The 24,142-nt window shown below is 50.5% G+C and overlaps 2 protein-coding genes across 5 annotated transcripts in view; one reads left to right on the top strand and one right to left on the bottom strand.

Moving 5' to 3' along the window:
* The window catches only part of PDE9A (phosphodiesterase 9A), a 128,077-nt gene extending 103,964 nt beyond the window's left edge, over nt 1–24,113 (top strand). For all 4 annotated transcript variants that reach the window (XM_077293519.1, XM_077293518.1, XM_077293520.1 and 1 more), the window contains 7 exons: nt 14,484–14,566; nt 16,285–16,441; nt 16,927–17,037; nt 20,456–20,560; nt 20,846–20,974; nt 21,054–21,131; nt 23,952–24,113. In XM_077293519.1, the coding sequence (XP_077149634.1) occupies nt 14,484–14,566; nt 16,285–16,441; nt 16,927–17,037; nt 20,456–20,560; nt 20,846–20,974; nt 21,054–21,131; nt 23,952–23,972 (684 nt within the window). In that variant the 3' untranslated portion in view covers nt 23,973–24,113. The remainder of the gene's footprint in view (nt 1–14,483; nt 14,567–16,284; nt 16,442–16,926; nt 17,038–20,455; nt 20,561–20,845; nt 20,975–21,053; nt 21,132–23,951) is intronic.
* The window catches only part of WDR4 (WDR4 tRNA N7-guanosine methyltransferase non-catalytic subunit), a 154,505-nt gene that overhangs the window by 47,661 nt on the left and 82,702 nt on the right, over nt 1–24,142 (bottom strand). The gene's annotated exons all lie outside the window — the stretch shown is intronic.

The raw sequence follows: 24,142 nt of genomic DNA on the forward strand, positions 1-24,142 counted from the left end.
GCAGGTCTCTTCTTTCAGTGTATTTTGGTATAGGGCAGGTCTCTTCTTTCAGTGTATTTTGGCATAGGGCAGGTCACTTCTTTCAGTGTATTTTGGCATAGGGCAGGTCACTTCTTTCAGTGTATTTTGGCATAGGGCAGGTCACTTCTTTCAGTGTATTTTGGCATAGGGCGGGTCACTTCTTTCAGTGTATTTTGGCATAGGGCAGGTCACTTCTTTCAGTGTATTTTGGCATTGGGCAGGTCACTTCTTTCAGTGTATTTTGGCATTGGGCAGGTCTCTTCTTTCAGTGTATTTTGGCATAGGGCAGGTCTCTTTCAGTGTATTTTGGCATAGGGCAGGTCACTTCTTTCAGTGTATTTTGGCATAGGGCAGGTCTCTTCTTTCAGTGTATTTTGGCATAGGGCAGGTCACTTCTTTCAGTGTATTTTGGCATAGAGCAGGTCACTTCTTTCAGTGTATTTTGGCATAGGGCAGGTCACTTCTTTCAGTGTATTTTGGCATAGGGCAGGTCTCTTCTTTCAGTGTATTTTGGCATAGGGCAGGTCACTTCTTTCAGTGTATTTTGGCATAGGGCAGGTCTCTTCTTTCAGTGTATTTTGGCATAGGGCAGGTCACTTCTTTCAGTGTATTTTGGCATAGGGCAGGTCACTTCTTTCAGTGTATTTTGGCATAGGGCGGGTCACTTCTTTCAGTGTATTTTGGCATAGGGCAGGTCACTTCTTTCAGTGTATTTTGGCATAGGGCAGGTCACTTCTTTCAGTGTATTTTGGCATAGGGCAGGTCACTTCTTTCAGTGTATTTTGGCATAGGGCAGGTCACTTCTTTCAGTGTATTTTGGCATAGGGCAGGTCTCTTCTTTCAGTGTATTTTGGCATAGGGCAGGTCTCTTCTTTCAGTGTATTTTGGCATAGGGCAGGTCACTTCTTTCAGTGTATTTTGGCATAGGGCAGGTCTCTTCTTTCAGTGTATTTTGGCATAGGGAAGGTCACTTCTTTCAGTGTATTTTGGCATAGGGCAGGTCTCTTCTTTCAGTGTATTTTGGCATAGCGCAGGTCTCTTCTTTCAGTGTATTTTGGCATAGGGCAGGTCACTTCTTTCAGTGTATTTTGGCATAGGGCAGGTCTCTTCTTTCAGTGTATTTTGGCATAGGGCAGGTCTCTTTCCGTGTATTTTGGCATAGGGCAGGTCACTTCTTTCAGTGTATTTTGGCATAGCGCAGGTCTCTTCTTTCAGTGTATGTTGGCATAGGGCAGGTCACTTTCAGTGTATTTTGGCATAGGGCAGGTCTCTTCTTTCAGTGTATTTTGGCATAGGGCAGGTCACTTCTTTCAGTGTATTTTGGCATAGCGCAGGTCTCTTCTTTCAGTGTATGTTGGCATAGGGCAGGTCACTTTCAGTGTATTTTGGCATAGGGCAGGTCTCTTCTTTCAGTGTATTTTGGCATAGGGCAGGTCTCTTCTTTCAGTGTATTTTGGCATAGGGCAGGTCACTTCTTTCAGTGTATTTTGGCATAGGGCAGGTCACTTCTTTCAGTGTATTTTGGCATAGGGCAGGTCACTTCTTTCAGTGTATTTTGGCATAGGGCAGGTCTCTTCTTTCAGTGTATTTTGGCATAGGGCAGGTCTCTTCTTTCAGTGTATTTTGGTATAGGGCAGGTCATTTCTTTCAGCATTTTTCGGCATAGGGCAGGTCTCTTCTTTCAGTGTATTTTGGCATAGGGCAGGTCATTTCTTTCAGCATTTTTCGGCATAGGGCAGGTCTCTTCTTTCAGTGTATTTTGGCATAGGGCAGGTCACTTCTTTCAGCATTTTTCGGCATAGGGTAGGTCACTTCTTTCAGTGTATTTTGGCATAGGGTAGGTCACTTTCAGTGTATTTTGGCATAGGGCAGGTCACTTCTTTCAGTGTATTTTGGCATAGGGCAGGTCACTTCTTTCAGTGTATTTTGGCATAGGGCAGGTCACTTCTTTCAGCGTTTTTTCATCGTTTTTCACCCATTGACTTGAATGGATGGTGAAACGCTGCAAGAACGCGGGTTGACTTTTTTTTAGCGTATTAGCTGCAGAAAAATCCAGGTCAGCAGGACTACTCCCATCATCTGACACCTGCTGCCACTAATAAGAGCGCAGGAACGGATGATGGGCGTATTCATCAGCTGGCTCCTGCGCTGTAAATAATTACAAAAAACCTATATGGGTTCCCCTCTATTTTCTATAACCAGCCAGGCAAAAGTCACAGTTGGGGGCTGCAACCCTCAGCTGTCAGCTTTAGCAAGGCTGGTTATCAAGAATACAGGGGTCCCCTCTATTTTTTTTGAACAAACAATTTCTTTTTGGGGGGTTTTGAGGCCAAATTGTAGCACGATAAATGCCGTATAAAATATTGCAGGATAACAATGCCAGGCACATTTGTTCACCTCAGATGGACGTATTAGACTGCAGTCTCGATCTAGCGATTCTATCGCGGATCCAACCCAGACTGGATTAAGATCAAAAAGAATATTATTAGCACTGGTATGAGCTGCAGCATAACGGACATGCAATTAACCCTATCCTGTCCTACACGATCCGTCACCACAATGTGTCCCTAAGTGCTGATAACAGCAGTGTTACTATTGATTATTGTGAGGAACTGGCCATGGACTGAAGACTATTGGACCAATGCCGGTAGAGTGAAGTCCACGGCTCTAAGGGATGCAGACTTTTCCAGGACAGAGCACCGCTTGCATTGATACTGTTGTATTTTATTAGATATTTGATTTTGCTGTGTTTTTATTACTATAAATGAGGTTGAATCCCTGGCTAATACGCAGCTACAATCCTGTCCTTCTGTCACCAGCAACTCTCCCTGCGCTGCCTGTTTCCGGGGTACAGTGTGCCGAGCATGGCGTCCCGAGTCTTATGTAGAGCTGATGACACTATGCGGCCAGCCGATCAGTGATGACACAACCAAGATGGCTACAGTATTACAGTGACCGTCAGGCAATCCTCACATGTTCATTGGCTGTCTACAAAGCGACAGACATGCGGGACGGGGACTCGCGCTCCCAAAAAATATCGAGTAACGAGCATCTCGAGCACACTGATGCTTCATCAAGTAACGAGTAGTGACAAGGACACTCGCTCATCACTAGTAAAGAGATTAACCCCTTCATGACCCAGCCTATTTTGACCTTAATGACCTGGCTGTTTTTTGCAATTCTGACCAGTGTCCCTTTATGAGGTAATAACTCAGGAACGCTTCAACGGATCCTAGCGGTTCTGAGATTGTTTTTTCGTGACATATTGGGCTTCATGTTAGTGGTAAATTTAGGTCGATAATTTTTGCACTTATTTGTAAAAAAAAAAATCGGAAATTTGGCGAAACTTTTGCAATTTTCACATTTTGAATTTGTATTCTGTTAAACGAGAGAGTTATGTGACACAAAATAGTTAATAAATAACATTTCCCACATGTCTACTTTACATCAGCACAATTTTGGAAACAAATTTTTTTTTTGCTATATGGACAGTCCCTCCCAATATGACACATAGGTATTACCTAAAGACGGTGAGAATCCTGCTCCCATATCAGGAGGAGGTCGTCTATGAATCGGCCCACCCACCTGACATGGGAGGAGAAGGGATCACCACCTAAAAATATGGACAGTTCCTCCCAATATGATATATAGATATTACCTAAAGACGGTGAGAATCCTGCTCCCATATCAGGAGGAGGTCGTCTATGAATCGGCCCACCCACCTGACATGGGAGGAGAAGGGATCACCACCTAAAAATATGGACAGTTCCTCCCAATATGATATATAGATATTACCTAAAGACGGTGAGAATCCTGCTCCCATATCAGGAGGAGGTCGTCTATGAATCAGCCCACCCACCTGACATGGGAGGAGAAGGGATTAGACATGAAAATATGGACAGTTCCTCCCGATATGACACATAGATATTACCTAAAGACGGTGAGAATCCTGCTCCCATATCAGGAGGAGGTCGTCTATGAATCGGCCCACCCACCTGACATGGGAGGAGAAGGGATCACCACCTAAAAATATAGACAGTTCCTCCCGATATGACACATAGATATTCGCTGAAGATGGTGATAATCCACCTCCCATATCAGGAGGAGGTCGTCTATGAATCAGCCCACCCACCTGACATGGGAGGAGAAGGGATCACCACCTAAAAATATGGACAGTTCCTCCCAATATGATATATAGATATTACCTAAAGACGGTGAGAATCCTGCTCCCATGGGGGCGCCTGTCTCTGAAGAAGAAAGCATTATTGAACGAGAGATGATTATTATGCAGCAAATATTCCACTGCCATCACTATAAATTCTTGTGTGGCGCTGGAATATTTACTATACAACCTCAAATATCTTTGTAGAGCTAAACGTGCCACTTATCTTCAGCCCCCACACTTATCTGCAGCCCCCCGCACTTATCTTCAGCCCCCGCACTTATCTTCAGCCCCTACACTTATCTGCAGGGCCATGTGCACACGTTCAGGATTTTTAGCGTTTTTTTCGCGTTTTTTCGCTATAAAAACGTGATAAAAACGTGAAAAAAACGCTAACATATGCCTCCTATTATTTACCGTGTATTCCGCATTTTTTGTGCAAATGTTGCGATTTTTTCCGCGAAAAAATCGCATCGCGGAAAAAAAAGCAACATGTTCATTAAAAATGAGGAATTGCGGGGATTCCGCACACCTAGGAGTGCATTGATCTGCTTACTTCCCGCACGGGGCTGTGCACACCATGCGGGAAGTAAGCAGATTATGTGCGGTTGGTACCCAGGGTGGAGGAGAGGAGACTCTCCTCCATGCACTGGGCACCATATAATTGGTAAAAAAAAGAATTAAAATAAAAAATAGTCCTATACTCACCCTCGATGTCCCCCGCAGTGTTCCCGCCTCACCGCTGCATGCTGCCGCTTCGGTTCTCATAGCTGGTGTGCGGTGAAGGACCTGTAATGACGTCACTGTCTTGTGATTGGTCGTGAGTGGTCATGTGACCGCTCACATGACCGCGACGTCATGGAAGGTCCTGTGCGCACACACCAGCTATAGGAAGAGGAACGGACGCCGCTGAGGAGATCGTCTGGGTGAGTATAAGCATTTTTTTAATTTTTTTTATTATTTTTAAACATTCTCTCTTTTACTATGGATGCGGCATAAGCTGCATCTATAGTAAAAAGTTGGTCACACTTGTCAAACACTATGTTTGACAAGTGTGACCAACCTGTCAGTCAGTTTTCCAAGCGATGCTACAGATCGCTTGGAAAACTTTAGCATTCTGCAAGCTAATTACGCTTGCAGAATGCTAAAAAAACCCCGAAAAACAGAAAAACAGAAAAAAAACGCAAAAAAAAAATGCGGATTTCTTGCAGAAAATTTCCGGTTTTCTTCAGGAAACTTCTGCAAGAAATCCGGACGTGTGCACATACCCGTAAATCTGCACCTCTACTTATCTGCAGCCCCTACACTTATCTGCAGCCTCAGCACTTATCTGCAGCCTCTACTTATCTGCAGCCTCAGCACTTATCTGCAGCCCCCACACTTATCTGCAGCCCCCACTTATCTGCAGCCCCCACACTTATCTGCAGCCCCCACACTTATCTGCAGCCCCTACACTTATCTGCAGCCCCCACTTATCTGCAGCCCCCACACTTATCTGCAGCCCCCACACTTATCTGCAGCCCCTACACTTATCTGCAGCCCCCACACTTATCTGCAGCCCCCACTTATCTGCAGCCCCCACACTTATCTGCAGCCCCCACACTTATCTGCAGCCTCAGCACTTATCTGCAGCCTCTACTTATCTGCAGCCTCAGCACTTATCTGCAGCCCCCACACTTATCTGCAGCCCCCACTTATCTGCAGCCCCCACACTTATCTGCAGCCCCCACACTTATCTGCAGCCCCTACACTTATCTGCAGCCTCAGCACTTATCTGCAGCCTCTACTTATCTGCAGCCCCTACACTTATCTGCAGCCTCAGCACTTATCTGCAGCCTCTACTTATCTGCAGCCTCAGCATTTATCTGCAGCCCCCACACTTATCTGCAGCCCCCACTTATCTGCAGCCCCCACACTTATCTGCAGCCCCTACTCTTATCTGCAGCCTCAGCACTTATCTGCAGCCCCCACACTTATCTGCAGCCTCTACTTATCTGCAGCCTCAGCACTTATCTGCAGCCTCCGCACTTATCTGCAGCCTCCGCACTTATCTGCAGCCCCTGCACTTAACTGCAGCCTCAGCACTTATCTGCAGCCTCTACTTATCTGCAGCCCCCACACTTATCTGCAGCCCCCACACTTATCTGCAGCCTCAGCACTTATCTGCAGCCTCTACTTATCTGCAGCCTCAGCACTTATCTGCAGCCCCCACTTATCTGCAGCCCCCACACTTATCTGCAGCCCCCACACTTATCTGCAGCCCCTACACTTATCTGCAGCCCCCACACTTATCTGCAGCCCCCACACTTATCTGCAGCCCCCACACTTATCTGCAGCCCCCACACTTATCTGCAGCCCCTACACTTATCTGCAGCCTCAGCACTTATCTGCAGCCTCTACTTATCTGCAGCCCCTACACTTATCTGCAGCCTCAGCACTTATCTGCAGCCTCTACTTATCTGCAGCCTCAGCATTTATCTGCAGCCCCCACACTTATCTGCAGCCCCCACACTTATCTGCAGCCCCCACTTATCTGCAGCCCCCCCACTTATCTGCAGCCCCTACTCTTATCTGCAGCCTCAGCACTTATCTGCAGCCCCCACACTTATCTGCAGCCTCAGCACTTATCTGCAGCCTCCGCACTTATCTGCAGCCTCCGCACTTATCTGCAGCCTCCGCACTTATCTGCAGCCTCCGCACTTATCTGCAGCCCCTGCACTTAACTGCAGCCTCAGCACTTATCTGCAGCCTCTACTTATCTGCAGCCCCCACACTTATCTGCAGCCCCCACACTTATCTGCAGCCCCCACACTTATCTGCAGCCCCCACACTTATTTGCAGCCCCCACACTTATCTGCAGCCCCTACACTTATCTGCAGCCCCTACACTTATCTGCAGCCTCAGCACTTATCTGCAGCCTCTACTTATCTGCAGCCTCAGCACTTATCTGCAGCCCCCACACTTATCTGCAGCCCCCACTTATCTGCAGCCCCCACACTTATCTGCAGCCCCTACACTTATCTGCAGCCCCTACACTTATCTGCAGCCTCAGCACTTATCTGCAGCCCCTACACTTATCTGCAGCCCCTACACTTATCTGCAGCCTCAGCACTTATCTGCAGCCCCCACACTTATCTGCAGCCCCCACTTATCTGCAGCCCCCGCACTTATCTGCAGCCCCAGCACTTATCTGCAGCCTCTACTTATCTGCAGCCTCAGCACTTATCTGTAGCCCCCACACTTATCTGCAGCCCCTACACTTATCTGCAGCCTCAGCACTTATCTGCAGCCCCCACACTTATCTGCAGCCTCTACTTATCTGCAGCCTCAGCACTTATCTGCAGCCTCCGCACTTATCTGCAGCCCCTGCACTTATCTGCAGCCCCTGCACTTAACTGCAGCCTCAGCACTTATCTGCAGCCTCTACTTATCTGCAGCCTCCACACTTATCTGCAGCCTCCACACTTATCTGCAGCCTCCACACTTATCTGCAGGACCTGCCCTTACCTGCAGCCTCAGCACTTATCTGCAGCCTCAGCACTTATCTGCAGCCTCTACTTATCTGCAGCCCCCCGCACTTATCTGCAGCCCCCACACTTATCTGCAGCCCCTACACTTATCTGCAGCCCCTACACTTATCTGCAGCCCCTACACTTATCTGCAGCCCCTACACTTATCTGCAGCCCCCACACTTATCTGCAGCCCCCACACTTATCTGCAACCCCTACACTTATCTGCAGCCCCCACACTTATCTGCAGCCCCTACACTTATCTGCAGCCTCTGCACTTATCTGCAGCCCCTACACTTATCTGCAGCCCCTGCACTTAACTGCAGCCTCAGCACTTATCTGCAGCCTCTACTTATCTGCAGCCTCCACACTTATCTGCAGCCTCCGCACTTATCTGCAGCCTCCGCACTTATCTGCAGCCCCTGCACTTACCTGCAGCCTCAGCACTTATCTGCAGCCTCTACTTATCTGCAGCCTCTACTTATCTGCAGCCTCAGCACTTATCTGCAGCCATACCGCCGGCCATCCTGAAGGTGGACACATACCATTATAGTTGCTTCACTGTGGGTATGTTTCCACCTTCAGGAAACGCTGTTTGCGCAGAGCCGCAGCGTCAAACACTTATCTGCAGCCTCCGCACTTATCTGCAGCCCCTACACTTATCTGCAGCCCCTACACTTATCTGCAGCCCCTGCATTTACCTGCAGCCTCAGCACTTATCTGCAGCCCCTGCACTTATCTGCAGCATCAGCACTTATCTGCAGCCCCTACACTTATCTGCAGCCCCTGCACTTACCTGCAGCCTCAGCACTTATCTGCAGCCTCTACTTATCTGCAGCCCCTGCACTTATCTGCAGCATCAGCACTTATCTGCAGCCCCTACACTTATCTGCAGCCCCTGCACTTACCTGCAGCCTCAGCACTTATCTGCAGCCTCTACTTATCTGCAGCCCCTGCACTTATCTGCAGCCCCTACACTTATCTGCAGCCCCTGCACTTATCTGCAGCCCCTACACTTATCTGCAGCCTCAGCACTTATCTGCAGCCCCCACACTTAACTGCAGCCCCTACACTTATCTGCAGCCTCTGCACTTATCTGCAGCCCCTACACTTATCTGCAGCCCCTGCACTTAACTGCAGCCTCAGCACTTATCTGCAGCCTCTACTTATCTGCAGCCCCTGCACTTACCTGCAGCCCCCGCACTTATCTGCAGCCCCTGCACTTATCTGCAGCCTCAGCACTTATCTGCAGCCTCAGCACTTATCTGCAGCCTCTACTTATCTGCAGCCCCTGCACTTATCTGCAGCCCCTGCACTTACCTGCAGCCTCAGCACTTATCTGCAGCCTCTACTTATCTGCAGCCCCTGCACTTACCTGCAGCCTCAGCACTTATCTGCAGCCTCTACTTATCTGCAGCCCCCCGCACTTATCTTCAGCCCCCGCACTTATCTTCAGCCCCCACACTTATCTTCAGCCCCCACACTTATCTGCAGCCCCTACACTTATCTGCAGCCCCTACACTTATCTGCAGCCCCTACACTTATCTGCAGCCTCAGCACTTATCTGCAGCCCCCACACTTATCTGCAGCCCCTACACTTATCTGCAGCCTCTGCACTTATCTGCAGCCCCTACACTTATCTGCAGCCCCTGCACTTAACTGCAGCCTCAGCACTTATCTGCAGCCTCTACTTATCTGCAGCCTCCGCACTTATCTGCAGCCTCCGCACTTATCTGCAGCCCCCACACTTATCTGCAGCCCCTACACTTATCTGCAGCCTCTGCACTTATCTGCAGCCCCTACACTTATCTGCAGCCTCAGCACTTATCTGCAGCCTCTACTTATCTGCAGCCTCCACACTTATCTGCAGCCTCAGCACTTATCTGCAGCCTCTACTTATCTGCAGCCTCAGCACTTATCTGCAGCCATACCGCCGGCCATCCTGAAGGTGGACACATACCATTATAGTTGCTTCACTGTGGGTATGTTTCCACTTTCAGGAAACGCTGTTTGCGCAGAGCCGCAGCGTCAAACACTTATCTGCAGCCTCCGTACTTATCTGCAGCCCCTACACTTATCTGCAGCCCCTGCACTTACCTGCAGCCTCAGCACTTATCTGCAGCCTCTACCTATCTGCAGCCCCTGCACTTATCTGCAGCCTCAGCACTTATCTGCAGCCCCTACACTTATCTGCAGCCCCTGCACTTACCTGCAGCCTCAGCACTTATCTGCAGCCTCTACTTATCTGCAGCCCCTGCACTTACCTGCAGCCTCAGCACTTATCTGCAGCCTCAGCACTTATCTGCAGCCCCTACACTTATCTGCAGCCCCTGCACTTACCTGCAGCCTCAGCACTTATCTGCAGCCTCTACTTATCTGCAGCCCCTGCACTTACCTGCAGCCTCAGCACTTATCTGCAGCCTCTACTTACCTGCAGCCTCAGCACTTATCTGCAGCCTCTACTTATCTGCAGCCCCTGCACTTACCTGCAGCCTCAGCACTTATCTGCAGCCTCTACTTATCTGCAGCCCCTGCACTTACCTGCAGCCCCCGCACTTATCTGCAGCCCCCGCACTTATCTGCAGCCCCTGCACTTATCTGCAGCCTCAGCACTTACCTGCAGCCTCTACTTATCTGCAGCCCCTGCACTTATCTGCAGCCTCAGCACTTATCTGCAGCCTCTACTTACCTGCAGCCTCAGCACTTACCTGCAGCCTCAGCACTTATCTGCAGCCTCAGCACTTATCTGCAGCCTCAGCACTTATCTGCAGCCTCAGCACTTATCTGCAGCCTCAGCACTTATCTGCAGCCCCTACACTTATCTGCAGCCCCTGCACTTACCTGCAGCCTCAGCACTTATCTGCAGCCTCAGCACTTACCTGCAGCCTCTACTTATCTGCAGCCTCAGCACTTACCTGCAGCCTCTACTTATCTTCAGCCCCCGCACTTATCTTCAGCCCCCACACTTATCTGCAGCCCCTACACTTATCTGCAGCCCCTACACTTATCTGCAGCCTCAGCATTTATCTGCAGCCCCCACACTTATCTGCAGCCCCTACACTTATCTGCAGCCTCTGCACTTATCTGCAGCCCCTACACTTATCTGCAGCCCCTGCACTTAACTGCAGCCTCAGCACTTATCTGCAGCCTCTACTTATCTGCAGCCTCCACACTTATCTGCAGCCTCCGCACTTATCTGCAGCCTCCGCACTTATCTGCAGCCCCCACACTTATCTGCAGCCCCTACACTTATCTGCAGCCTCTGCACTTAACTGCAGCCCTGAGGCACTTATCTGCAGCCTCTACTTATCTGCAGCCTCCACACTTATCTGCAGCCTCCGCACTTATCTGCAGCCTCCGCACTTATCTGCAGCCTCAGCACTTATCTGCAGCCTCTACTTATCTGCAGCCTCAGCACTTATCTGCAGCCATACCGCCGGCCATCCTGAAGGTGGACACATACCATTATAGTTGCTTCACTGTGGGTATGTTTCCACTTTCAGGAAACGCTGTTTGCGCAGAGCCGCAGCGTCAAACACTTATCTGCAGCCTCCGTACTTATCTGCAGCCCCTACACTTATCTGCAGCCCCTGCACTTACCTGCAGCCTCAGCACTTATCTGCAGCCTCTACCTATCTGCAGCCCCTGCACTTATCTGCAGCCTCAGCACTTATCTGCAGCCCCTACACTTATCTGCAGCCCCTGCACTTACCTGCAGCCTCAGCACTTATCTGCAGCCTCTACTTATCTGCAGCCCCTGCACTTACCTGCAGCCTCAGCACTTATCTGCAGCCTCAGCACTTATCTGCAGCCCCTACACTTATCTGCAGCCCCTGCACTTACCTGCAGCCTCAGCACTTATCTGCAGCCTCTACTTATCTGCAGCCCCTGCACTTACCTGCAGCCTCAGCACTTATCTGCAGCCTCTACTTACCTGCAGCCTCAGCACTTATCTGCAGCCTCTACTTATCTGCAGCCCCTGCACTTACCTGCAGCCTCAGCACTTATCTGCAGCCTCTACTTACCTGCAGCCTCAGCACTTATCTGCAGCCTCTACTTATCTGCAGCCCCTGCACTTACCTGCAGCCTCAGCACTTATCTGCAGCCTCTACTTACCTGCAGCCTCAGCACTTATCTGCAGCCTCTACTTATCTGCAGCCCCTGCACTTACCTGCAGCCTCAGCACTTATCTGCAGCCTCAGCACTTATCTGCAGCCCCTACACTTATCTGCAGCCCCTGCACTTACCTGCAGCCTCAGCACTTATCTGCAGCCTCAGCACTTACCTGCAGCCTCTACTTATCTGCAGCCTCAGCACTTATCTGCAGCCTCTACTTACCTGCAGCCTCAGCACTTACCTGCAGCCTCAGCACTTATCTGCAGCCTCTACTTATCTGCAGCCCCTGCACTTACCTGCAGCCTCAGCACTTATCTGCAGCCTCTACTTACCTGCAGCCTCAGCACTTATCTGCAGCCTCAGCACTTATCTGCAGCCTCTACTTATCTGCAGCCCCTGCACTTACCTGCAGCCTCAGCACTTATCTGCAGCCTCTAATTACCTGCAGCCTCAGCACTTATCTGCAGCCTCTACTTATCTGCAGCCTCAGCACTTATCTGCAGCCATACCGTCGGCCATCCTGAAGGTGGACACATACCCTTATAGTTGCTTCACTGTGGGTATGTTTCCACGTTCAGAAAACGCTGTTTGCGCAGAGCCGCAGCGTCAAACACGCAGCGTCCAGATGTTACAGCATAGTGGAGGGGATTTTATGAACACGCACCCGGCGGCCCTGCGATAACGGACATGCTGCGCGTCTTTTAAGATCTAAGCATGCCCTTGCGCCGCCGCAAGGTATACCACAGGGCCCTATGTGTGGGGTGCGGTGATGCCGGATGTGTGCAATGAACACATCCGGCATCATCGCGTCACAGAAGGGGGCGGGGCTTAGGGCGGAGCGGGTTTGCCGCTCCGTCCATATCGCCGGCCATCCTGAAGGTGGACACATACCCTTATAGTTGCTTCACTGAGGGGATGTTTCCACGTTCAGGAAACGTTGTTTGCGTAGAGCCGCAGCGCCAAACACGCAGCGTCCAGATGTTACAGCAGATTTCATGAAATCCCGTCTCCACTATGCAGTAAAAGACGCATGCGGCAGAGCCGCGGAAACAGACATGCGGCGCGTCTTTTCAGAATGCAGCATGTCCTTACAATGCTCAAACAACGCAGGTGACCGGCCAGTGACCTCAGGTGCAGATTTTACCTGTATAAAATCCTGATGCAATCCTGAGCGTGGACACATCCCCTAAGGCTGCGTACCGATGATCAGGTAACAGCATCGCTTTGGATGCATCGCAGCGCTGCAATCACACAGTTCCACGTTCACTGAACCAAGGAATTGACAGCATCCAATATATTCTATTGTGGATACAGAAATGTCCATGCTGCGGCTCGTCCACCCGCACCGTGGGGGAGTGTGTGCAGCGTTAAATCCATCCACTGTGGTTAGATCGTAGAACGCAGCGTTTGGGTGCATTGCTATTCCGGAGGGTGGGCACGTACCCTTAGTCTGCACATGCTTAGTGGCACTAGCTGACAAGTGTCTGACGATGGTCGACCTGTGAGGTCATTAGACGAGGCTCAGCTCCGACTCCATGATTAGTTCTGTTATGGGCCAGTCTCTTGGGAGATAGTGCTATCAGTGCATATCGGCCTGGAAGGACCCCTTAAAACTCTCTGTAAACTGGCGGTCATTCCTTGATAATGCGGCTGGTGCCGTGACACTTGTTGGCGGGCTGTGATCTTCTGCAGTGCAACGGACATAATCTGTCAGGGGCTCGTACTCGTCTACGTATAAAGCGGACTAGTGCAATCAGGTAAAAGCAGATCGCACTGGGACTAATGTCACTCAATGATTCTGTGTTTATCTGCGATTCTTTTTCTTGGCAACATGCTGCGAGCGGTCGCGAGACTCGCCAATACAAGTCAATGGGTGCAAGAAAAAAAATAATCGCAAGGCACTCGGACCATGCAAGTGCCATCTGACTTTTAAGCACCCATCTCATAGGAAACCCGACATTTCATCAGCGCGTACAGTAAATTCACAGTGTAACCCATCAGAATATCAGATGTGTGCATGCGCCAGAGTCAGTGGCCATATGACGTGTGAGCATGCGCGCTGTGTCCCCCTCCACTCTGCGCTCCTGAGCATGCGCACATCTGACATGAAGCTGGGGTTGTACACCCAAAATCAGTGCGCATGCCTGGGGAGCGGAAGGGCAGTGCGCATCCCTGGGGAGCGGAAGGGCAGTCTGCATGCTTGGGATCGGACAGTGACTGCGCATGCCTTTGGAGCATACGCATGAGCGGGACTTGATATGTGATTTCTGTGACTTCAGGCAAGTGGCAGCAATCAAATGCAATGCTCTCGGCGAGCCTAATTTCAAATGATCAGTGACTGAAAAGATAAAGTCACCGCTCCTGTGTCTGACAAGAAAGGTGTGAGGGACTCCTATAATGATATAAAGGGCCCAATACTTGGAGCTTTTCTTTGACAACATGTTAGTGATGGACGCTGCATCGCTAACATCACACTGGGACCAGTTTAATCACTGAAAACGAGATCACAGGTTCCCTTTAAGTTGTTTTCTCACGAGACTAAATTATGAAACGTCTCCATAATTGTCTCCTCTATAGTGAGGTTCTTCTTTGATGAGACTTTTCTATGATGAGAACCTTCCATTATGAGATTCTTCCAAGTTGATGAGAAAGAATACTCCCTTGATGTCTTCTAGGAGCTTCTTTCTCCGGAGGATGTAGTCACCCTGATGGTGGCAGCTCTCTGTCACGACGTCGACCATCCAGGCCTCAACAATAAGTGAGTTGGTTGAGACAGATGCCATTTTAATTTTGGGTTAAGGCTCTTCTCGGCAGTAAGTCTAGAAGTGCACGTGTTGTGGCCACCATGGATGTCCCTTGCCAGTGATGGTTCACCAGCACATTATGGAATTGTAGTAAGAGCCATTTTGTAAGGTCAGGGCCTCACCCAGGTTGTCCAAGTCGTTCTCTCCAGCCCGACTGACAGGTCATAGTCATTGTAGATGTACTGTGGCCCCCAGTACATTGGCCCACGCCAAGGATACAGCCTGCCATGTCTGTACATGCAGTCTGACTATGCTCTGTATCGATGTCTCACAGCTTCCAAGATCTCTGATTTCAGTCACCAAATAACAACCTTCACTTTTTCTGGAGGATAATCTGTTGTTCTCCTGTGGCCATAAGATGATCCAACAATTATAGCCCTAGATAACAAATATTAATGCATGAATGCCAGCAGAGATCTTTACAGCAACCGTAAAACTCTTTAATAAATGTGGCAAACATCTATGAGTGATCACATAATTCAGAAGGCGCCTCTGATTGGGCTGCTAATGTGGTCCTATGTGACTACCTGACTTTAAGAGGAGTCCAATGACTGATGACCCACTCCAGAAACGCTATAGAGTTCCAGGAATCACAGGGGTGATGAGAGAAATGACATGGTATCTGCAGGATCGTTTACTGGTGGAAGCATATCTTATCATTTATTCCCCTCTGATCAGCAGCAGCCATGATAGTGCCCACAGTATCCATGGCCGTGCTTGGTGCTCACCAGCCCCTTCAGGGCCCGATTCATTAAACAGCGAGTAAGAAACCTGCAGTAAAACAGCTTGCAATGTAGTGACACTTTATTCCACCTCTGCAATCTTTCCAGGAAGTGGGTGGCGCTTAGTGGAGGAGGTGTGGCCTAACGCACCTAAAAACTTATCAATTTACTCCATATGTGGGATAAAGTAGAAATATTCTCCGGTCCATCACTTGGGCACATCTTACTCCAGCAGACGATGCCGTACAAAGCACAAGTCATGACTCTCCTCTATTCGCAGGTTCTACTCATCTCTTCCAGGCTGGGCTCCCATGTGACATATCACTCACCCTAGAGGTGGGGGACTTGCTATGGTGACTGGTCACCCTCTGCTAGCCCAGTGGTTAGGCGCGAGTCCACATCCGGTGATGCTGCTTGAGACTTCTGTTATGGATCTGCAGCTCAGGAATAGGGGAGAAGGGGCAAAAGCTGACCCTGTACTAGGACTAGGCTGAAACCCTATGATGGAGTGGGCGACCTATTCCTTGTGAATAGACCCACTGACGTTTCCTAGGCTAGACTCAAACCAAGACCTGCAGGTTGGGGGGAAGGGGGTCCCGGAAAGATCTAGGGACTGGGAACAAAAACAGGTAACCTCCTATTGGGAAAATAGAGGCAGCCGCAGAAACGAATGGAAAACAAAAAACAAAAGTGGCAGAACTAGAGATCCCAAAACTGCACAATATCAAACACACAAAGCTAACAAGGCACCAAGCCAGAACACTAGCGGATTAACACTGTTGTCCAGCAAGGACTGGGAGGCAGGTGCTGGGTAATAAAGGGTGATACAGTCACCTGACCAAGGACAAACCCAGCACCAGAGGGAAAAGACCAGCGGCCTGAAAACCACAACAAGATGGCGGATGGTCAAAACTAAATAGATTCTAGCAACTTCTCTCTTCTGCTCGCAGTTATCAAGTCAATGCCTGCACAGAGTTGGCATCCAGATACCAGAATAAGTCGCCCCTGGAGAATCATCACTGTGCCATCACCATGGAGATCCTGAGCCACGAACAATGTAATATATTCCGCCACATGGATCCAGAGGAGACCAGGAAAATCCTGGAGGTGAGAGCCCGAATCATAATCCAGACTAGGGGCAGAAGTGCCGTATGTGCAGCCAGGCTTGGACTGGCCAACTGGAGAACCAGAGAATCCTCCGGTGGGCCACCACCCTCTTATATGAGCAGTACTTGGCACAATATACTTGGGTCACTAAGTACAGACAGAAGCGACATCTTACTCATTTCACAATCTTTGTTATATAAATCTGTGATTGAGGAGAATGTCACATTTGCATGTAACTGAAACGTGGGCCCCTGGAGTTGGTTACTGATGGGCCCTTGGCATCCCAGTCCAATACTGTGTGCAGCTGCTCAGGCTGAGGGAGAAAGGGCTACTGTCACCATCGTATAGACGGAGCTAGCTGATAATTACTGATGCTTAATACTGACCTAATGGGCCCTTCTACAGTTCTAGCACTCCAGGGGCCAATATACGACTCATTTCCTTCCTGGTCTGGGTGTTCACATACTGATGTACACTCTTTCTAGGGCATCACGGAGCTGATCCTGGCCACAGACATGGTCCATCACCCCCAGATCCTGCAGTCCTTACAAGATGCCCAAAACTTTAGCTTCTCCAATAAAGATCATGTGACTCTGGTGAGTAGTGGCAAATGTCCCGACCAATGACTGTGGCCATGCAGGGTCCATGACTACTGGGCATGAGTGTCTTATAAATTGGGCACCAGGGTCACGTCTCCATACCATGCAACGTTGATCATTGCCTCGTGTTGTACCATCAGCCATTATGTCATCATTTTTTATTAGCATTCTGGAGCGGGCGGCCACAGATGATGGGAGGGGGCCTCAGATTTAAACTGTTATATGTTGGTTTCCTTCGGTTTTCATTTTGCCCTTAATGAAGAATTGTTTATAGTTGACATTAGTGGTGCATGCTTTGTGATCTACTCTCTGTGGCGAGTGCTTTGTGATCTACTTTTCATGGCGAATGCGTTGTGGTGCACTCTTAGTGGAGACTGTTTTGAGGTGCACGCTTTGTCATGTACTCTTTGTGGCGAGTGTTTTGTGGTGTACTCTGGAGAGTGCTTTGAGATGAGTGTTTTGTGGTGTACTCTTTGTGGCGAGTGCTGTCAGGTGCACGCTTTGTCATGTACTTTTTATGGCGAGTGCTTTGTGGGGCACACTTAGTGGAGAGTGATTTAAGGTGCACGCTTTGTCATGTACTCTGTGGCGAGTTTTTATGGCGTACTCTGTGGCGAGTGCTTTGGTGTACTTTTTATGGCGAGTGTTTTGAGGTGCACGTTTTGTGGTGTAATCTTTGTGGTGTACTCTTTGTGGCGAGTGCTTTGTGGTGTACTCTTTGTCATGTACTCTGTGGAGAGTGATTTGAGGTATACGCTTTGTTATGTACTCTGTGGAGAGTGATTTGAGGTACATGCTTTGTTATGTACTCTTTGTGGCGCGTGTTTTGTGGTGTACTCTTTGTTATGTACTCTTTGTGGCGCGTGTTTTGTGGCGTACTCTTTGTTATGTACTCTTTGTGGCGCGTGTTTTGTGGTGTACTCTTTGTTATGTACTCTTTGTGGCGCGTGTTTTGTGGTGTACTCTTTGTTATGTACTTTGTGGCGCGTGTTTTGTGGTGTACTCTTTGTTATGTACTCTTTGTGGCGCGTGTTTTGTGGTGTACTCTTTGTTATGTACTCTTTGTGGCGCGTGTTTTGTGGTGTACTCTTTGTTATGTACTCTTTGTGGCGCGTGTTTTGTGGTGTACTCTTTGTCATGTACTCTGTGGCGAGTGCTTTGGTGTACTTTTTATGGCGAGTGTTTTGAGGTACACGCTTTGTTATGTACTCTTTGTGGCGCGTGTTTTGTGGTGTACTCTTTGTGGAGAGTGCATTGAGGTGCACGCTCTTTGAAGCTCACTGCTTTGCCTCATTTCTTACTAGTATTTTGAGCACATCAATACTCTTTGACACATTAGTTTGTTCTGCCCATCAATTTTGCTTTTCTTTCCTGATCTTATTATTATTTAGCACCATTGTGGCCTCTGAACTTTTTCATAATCAGGCTGTGACCCCTCTTTGCCTTGAACCACTGTGGCCCCCTTACTTCATTTCTGTGCTTACTGTGGCCCTTAATATTTTGGTCAGCACTGTGGGCCTTCACCTCATCCTTGGGATGACTGTGGCCCTTGATCTCATCCCTGGACTGGCAGTAGCCTCTGACCTCATCCCCAGGCAGGTTGTGACCCCTGACCTCATCCCTGGGCTGGCTGTGCCCCTTGACCTCATTCATTCGTCTGGACTATTGTAACTCTCTACTAATCGGCCTCCCTCTTACCAAACTCTCCCCGCTCCAATCTGTCCTGAATGCTGCTGCCAGGATCATATTCCTCACCAGTCGTTACACCGATGCCTCTACCTTGTGCCAGTCATTACACTGGCTACCCATCCACTCCAGAATCCAGTACAAAACTACTACCCTCATCCACAAAGCACTCCATGGCTCAGCACCACCCTACATCTCCTCCCTGGTCTCAGTCTACCACCCTACCCGTGCCCTCCGCTCCACTAATGACCTCAGGTTAGCATCCTCAATAATCAGAACCTCCCACTCCCGTCTCCAAGACTTTACACGTGCTGCGCCGATTCTTTGGAATGCATTACCTAGGTTAATACGATTAATCCCCAATCCCCACAGTTTTAAGCGTGCCCTAAAAACTCGTTTGTTCAGACTGGCCTACCAACTCAATGCATTAACCTAACTATCCCTGTGTGGCCCATTCAAAAAAAAACAAAAAAAAACATAATCAGGTTCCTGGCATCATGTTCTCATACACTTCATGCAGTTAATAGCCTCTGTGTCTGTACTGCTACATACTTAGGCTGATAACCGGTTCATGCAGCTTTACATGAACACCCGAGCCTTACACTATGGCTGGTCCAAATAACTAAAGCAATTGTTACCATCCACCTCTCGTGTCTCCCCTTTTCCTCATAGTTTGTAGCTTGCGAGCAGCAGGGCCCTCATTCCTCCTGGTATCTGTTTTGAACTGTGATTTCTGTTATGCTGTAATGTCTATTGTCTGGACAAGTCCCCTCTATAATTTGTAAAGCACTGTGGAATATGTTGGCGCTATATAAATAAAAATTATTATTATTCATAGGCTGACTGTGGCCACTATTATCCCTGGGCTGACTGTGGCCCCTGACCTCATTCCGAGGATGTATGTGGCCACTGACATTATCGCTGGACAGGCTGTAGCCACTGACATTATCCCTCGGATGGCAGTGGCCCCTGACCTCATCCCTGGGCTAGCTGTGGCCCTTGACCTCATTCCTAGGATGGCTGTGGCCACTGACATGATCCCTGGGCTGACTGTGGCCCTTGACCTCATCCCCAAGTCTGGCTGTGGCCCTTGACCTCATCCCTGGGCTGACTGTGACCCTTGACCTCATTCATAGGCTGGCTGTGGCCACTTGCATTATCCCTGGGCTGACTGTGGCCCTTGACCTCATTCCTAGGATGGCTGTGGCCACTTACATTATCCCTGGGCTGACTGTGGCCCTTGACCTCATTCCTAGGATGGCTGTGGCCACTTACATTATCCCTGGGCTGACTGTGGCCCTTGACCTCATTCCTAGGATGGCTGTGGCCACTTACATTATCCCTGGGCTGACTGTGGCCCTTGACCTCATTCCTAGGATGGCTGTGGCCACAGGCATTATCCCTGGGATGGCTGTAGACCAGCGTTTCTCAACTCCAGTCCTCAAGACCCACCAACAAGTCATGTTTTCAGGATTTCCTTAGTATTGCACAGGTGATAATTTCATCACCTGCTCAAGCATTAATTCCATCACCTATGTAGTAGTAAGGAAATCCTGAAAACATGACCTGTTGGTGGGTCTTGAGGACTGGAGTTGAGAAACACTGCTGTAGACCTTGATATTATTATCTGGCATCAATGTGGCCCGACCTAATTTCTGGGATGGCTGTGGCCCCCGCCCTCATCCCTGTCCTGGCTTTGATCGGAAGCAGTGTGTATGTTACTTTACAGCTTAGAAAAGGACTGGTGAAGTTCTGTGACCTATCGAATGAGGCACGCCCGGAGGTGGTGGCGGAGCGCTGGGCAGACCTTCTGATGGATGAATACTTCCTGCAGGTGAGTGCAGCAAAGACCGCACATAGGGCAGAGAATGACAGGCCAGAAAAGCTCCCATAATGCTCCACAGCAGACCTGAAATCCATGTGGAAAATTGCCCACTAGCACATAACCTGGAACAGTCCATGCTGTGCGCACATGGATGAAGATGCATGCCCCGTGGCCACCCGCCTGACACCCGGCCTCACATCACCTTTGGATCCTTACCGATTATACATATCATGGCCTTAAATGCCCTCATAACAGCAGGGGCAATACACATTTTTTCACTTCTATTCTCCTCAGAGTGACCGTGAGAAGGACGAGGGTCTCCCGGTCACCCAGTACATGGACCGAGACACTGTGACCAAAGCGGAATCCCAACGATCATTCATCACCTTCCTGATCATCCCTCTTTGTGAGGCGCTGTGCCAGGTCTGTCGGACGAGAGTGGGTATCATGCTGGGACCCGGACTTCCACTCATTCCAGTCCTCATGGTTCGTTGTCTTCCAGATCTTTCCTCAGATGAAGGTCGGGATGTTACAACCCTTGATGGAGGCCAAAATGCGATACGAGAGGCAAATTACTGAGGCAAGTGGACAGGCTGGAAAATGGCAGCAGTCACTCAGAGGAGCCTTGTGTACGCTCAATTGCCTCTGAGGAGCATGCATTGTATCACAGTATCATATAGTACGGCGTCAGCCAGGGAGGGCTCTCTACAGTACGGCGTCAGCCAGGTAGATTCTCTACGGCGTCAGCCAGGGAGGGCTCTCTACAGTACGGCGTCAGCCAGGGAGGGCTCTCTACAGTACGGCGTCAGCCAGGGAGGGCTCTCAACAGTACGGCGTCAGCCAGGTAGATTCTCTACGGCGTCAGCCAGGGAGGTACGGCGTCAGCCAGGGAGGGCTCTCTACAGTACGGCGTCAGCCAGGGAGGGCTCTCTACAGTACGGCGTCAGCCAGGGAGGGCTCTCTACAGTACGGCGTCAGCCAGGGAGGGCTCTCTACAGTACGGCGTCAGCCAGGTAGATTCTCTACGGCGTCAGCCAGGGAGGGCTCTCTACAGTACGGCGTCAGCCAGGGAGGGCTCTCTACAGTACGGCGTCAGCCAGGGAGGGCTTTCTACAGTACGGCGTCAGCCAGGGAGGGCTTGTGAAGGGACAAATTAAGAAAGATTCTCCATTTTGTGCTTTTCAACTCCATTTTGCCGTTCTAAGATAAATTTTGTTAGTAGGCTAAAGTTTACAGCTGTTATGAGACCTTGATTATTGCAACCTGGGCAGAACATGAGACTGAGGGTGCATTGTTCTACGAGACTGACGTCCAGACCGTTCCTGTATTCTTATAGGTTAAGAACTGTGAATGTGTTCTTATGCTGAATGGTTGAAGTATAATTTCTATGACTATGAAAAGTCATACACAATAAACGGGGACCAGAGAGATCAGCTTGATCCCCCCCCAAACAGAGACACACGTCTCCGTCTGGTCATTTCCAGTTGCCGGCAACACCTTGTAGATTAATTTGGAGATCACTGGGTTAACCGTGAAGGATCAATTTAGATCCTCCCTCAACAGTACGGCGTCAGCCAGGGAGGGTCCTCTACAGTACGGCGTCAGCCAGGGAGGGCGCTCTACAGTACGGCGTCAGCCAGGGAGGGTTCTCTACGGCATCAGCCAGGGAGGGCTCTCTACAGTACGGCGTCAGCCAGGGAGGGCTCTCTACAACGTCAGCCAGGGAGGGCTCTCTACAGTACGGCGTCAGCCAGGGAGGGCTATCTACAGTACGGCGTCAGCCAGGGAGGGTTCTCTACGGCATCAGCCAGGGAGGGCTCTCTACAGTACGGCGTCAGCCAGGGAGGGCTCTCTACAACGTCAGCCAGGGAGGGCTCTCTACAGTACGGCGTCAGCCAGGGAGGGCTCTCTACAACGTCAGCCAGGGAGGGCTCTCTACAGTACGGCGTCAGCCAGGGAGGGTCCTCTACAGTACGGCGTCAGCCAGGGAGGGCTCTCTACAACGTCAGCCAGGGAGGGCTCTCTACAGTACGGCGTCAGCCAGGGAGGGCTATCTACGGCGTCAGCCAGGGGAGGGTCCTCTACAGTACGGCATCAGCCAGGGAGGGTTCTCTACAACGTCAGCCAGGGAGGGCTCTCTACAGTACGGCGTCAGCCAGGGAGGGCTATCTACGGCGTCAGCCAGGGGAGGGTCCTCTACAGTACGGCATCAGCCAGGGAGGGTTCTCTACGGCGTCAGCCAGGGGAGGGTCCTCTACAGTACGGCATCAGCCAGGGAGGGCTCTCGACAGTACGGCGTCAGCCAGGGAGGGCTTTCTACAGTACGGCGTCAGCCAGGGAGGGCTCTCTACAACGTCAGCCAGGGAGGGCTCTCTACAGTACGGCGTCAGCCAGGGAGGGCTCTCTACGGCGTCAGCCAGGGAGGGCTCTCTACGGCGTCAGCCAGGGAGGGCTCTCTACAGTACGGCGTCAGCCAGGGAGGGCTCTCTACGGCGTCAGCCAGGGGAGGGTCCTCTACAGTACGGCATCAGCCAGGGAGGGTTCTCTACGGCGTCAGCCAGGGGAGGGTCCTCTACAGTACGGCATCAGCCAGGGAGGGCTCTCGACAGTACGGCGTCAGCCAGGGAGGGCTCTCTACGGCGTCAGCCAGGGAGGGCTCTCTACGGCGTCAGCCAGGGAGGGCTCTCTACGGCGTCAGCCAGGGAGGGCTCTCTACGGCGTCAGCCAGGGGAGGGTCCTCTACAGTACGGCATCAGCCAGGGAGGGCTCTCTACAGTACGGCGTCAGCCAGGGAGGGCTCTCTACAGTACGGCATCAGCCAGGGAGGGCTCTCTACAGTACGGCGTCAGCCAGGGAGGGCTCTCTACAGTACGGCGTCAGCCAGGGAGGGCTCTCTACAGTACGGCGTCAGCCAGGGAGGGCTCTCTACAGTACGGCGTCAGCCAGGGAGGGCTCTCTACAGTACGGCGTCAGCCAGGGAGGGCTCTCTACAGTACGGCGTCAGCCAGGGAGGGCTCTCTACAGTACGGCGTCAGCCAGGGAGGGCTCTCTACAGTACGGCGTCAGCCAGGGAGGGCTCTCTACAGTACGGCGTCAGCCAGGGAGGGCTCTCTACAGTACGGCGTCAGCCAGGGAGGGTTTTCTACAGTACGGCGTCAGCCAGGGAGGGCTATCTACGGCATCAGCCAGGGGAGGGTCCTCTACAGTACAGTAACACAATCCTCCCGCGCGGGCTCCAATGAGCATACTGGAATTCAATATCTGAGCTGTGCATACATTGGGATGATGTATAGGACCAGGGTCTGCCGAGAAGGGAAAGGGTCTGCTGATGGGTAGTTAACATTGTCTGGGGGTTATACCTTGTCACAAACACTCCATCACCATCTTCCTCCTATTTCAGGAACCGAATAAGTCCTTATGAAGCCACAGCACAAGCTTTTCCTGCGGCACTGGATAAGACTTGGGGACAAGGAGACGGTGACTTTACAGCTTCGTGTTTGGCAGCTTCAAGCAGTAGTCTCCGGAACGTCCAGTCCTCTGATCATCTCCACAGATGAACATATTATAGTAGCCATCATCATGGAGGTGATA

Source organism: Ranitomeya variabilis, chromosome 3 (assembly GCF_051348905.1).
Source record: "Ranitomeya variabilis isolate aRanVar5 chromosome 3, aRanVar5.hap1, whole genome shotgun sequence".
Classification (NCBI taxonomy): domain Eukaryota; kingdom Metazoa; phylum Chordata; class Amphibia; order Anura; family Dendrobatidae; genus Ranitomeya; species Ranitomeya variabilis.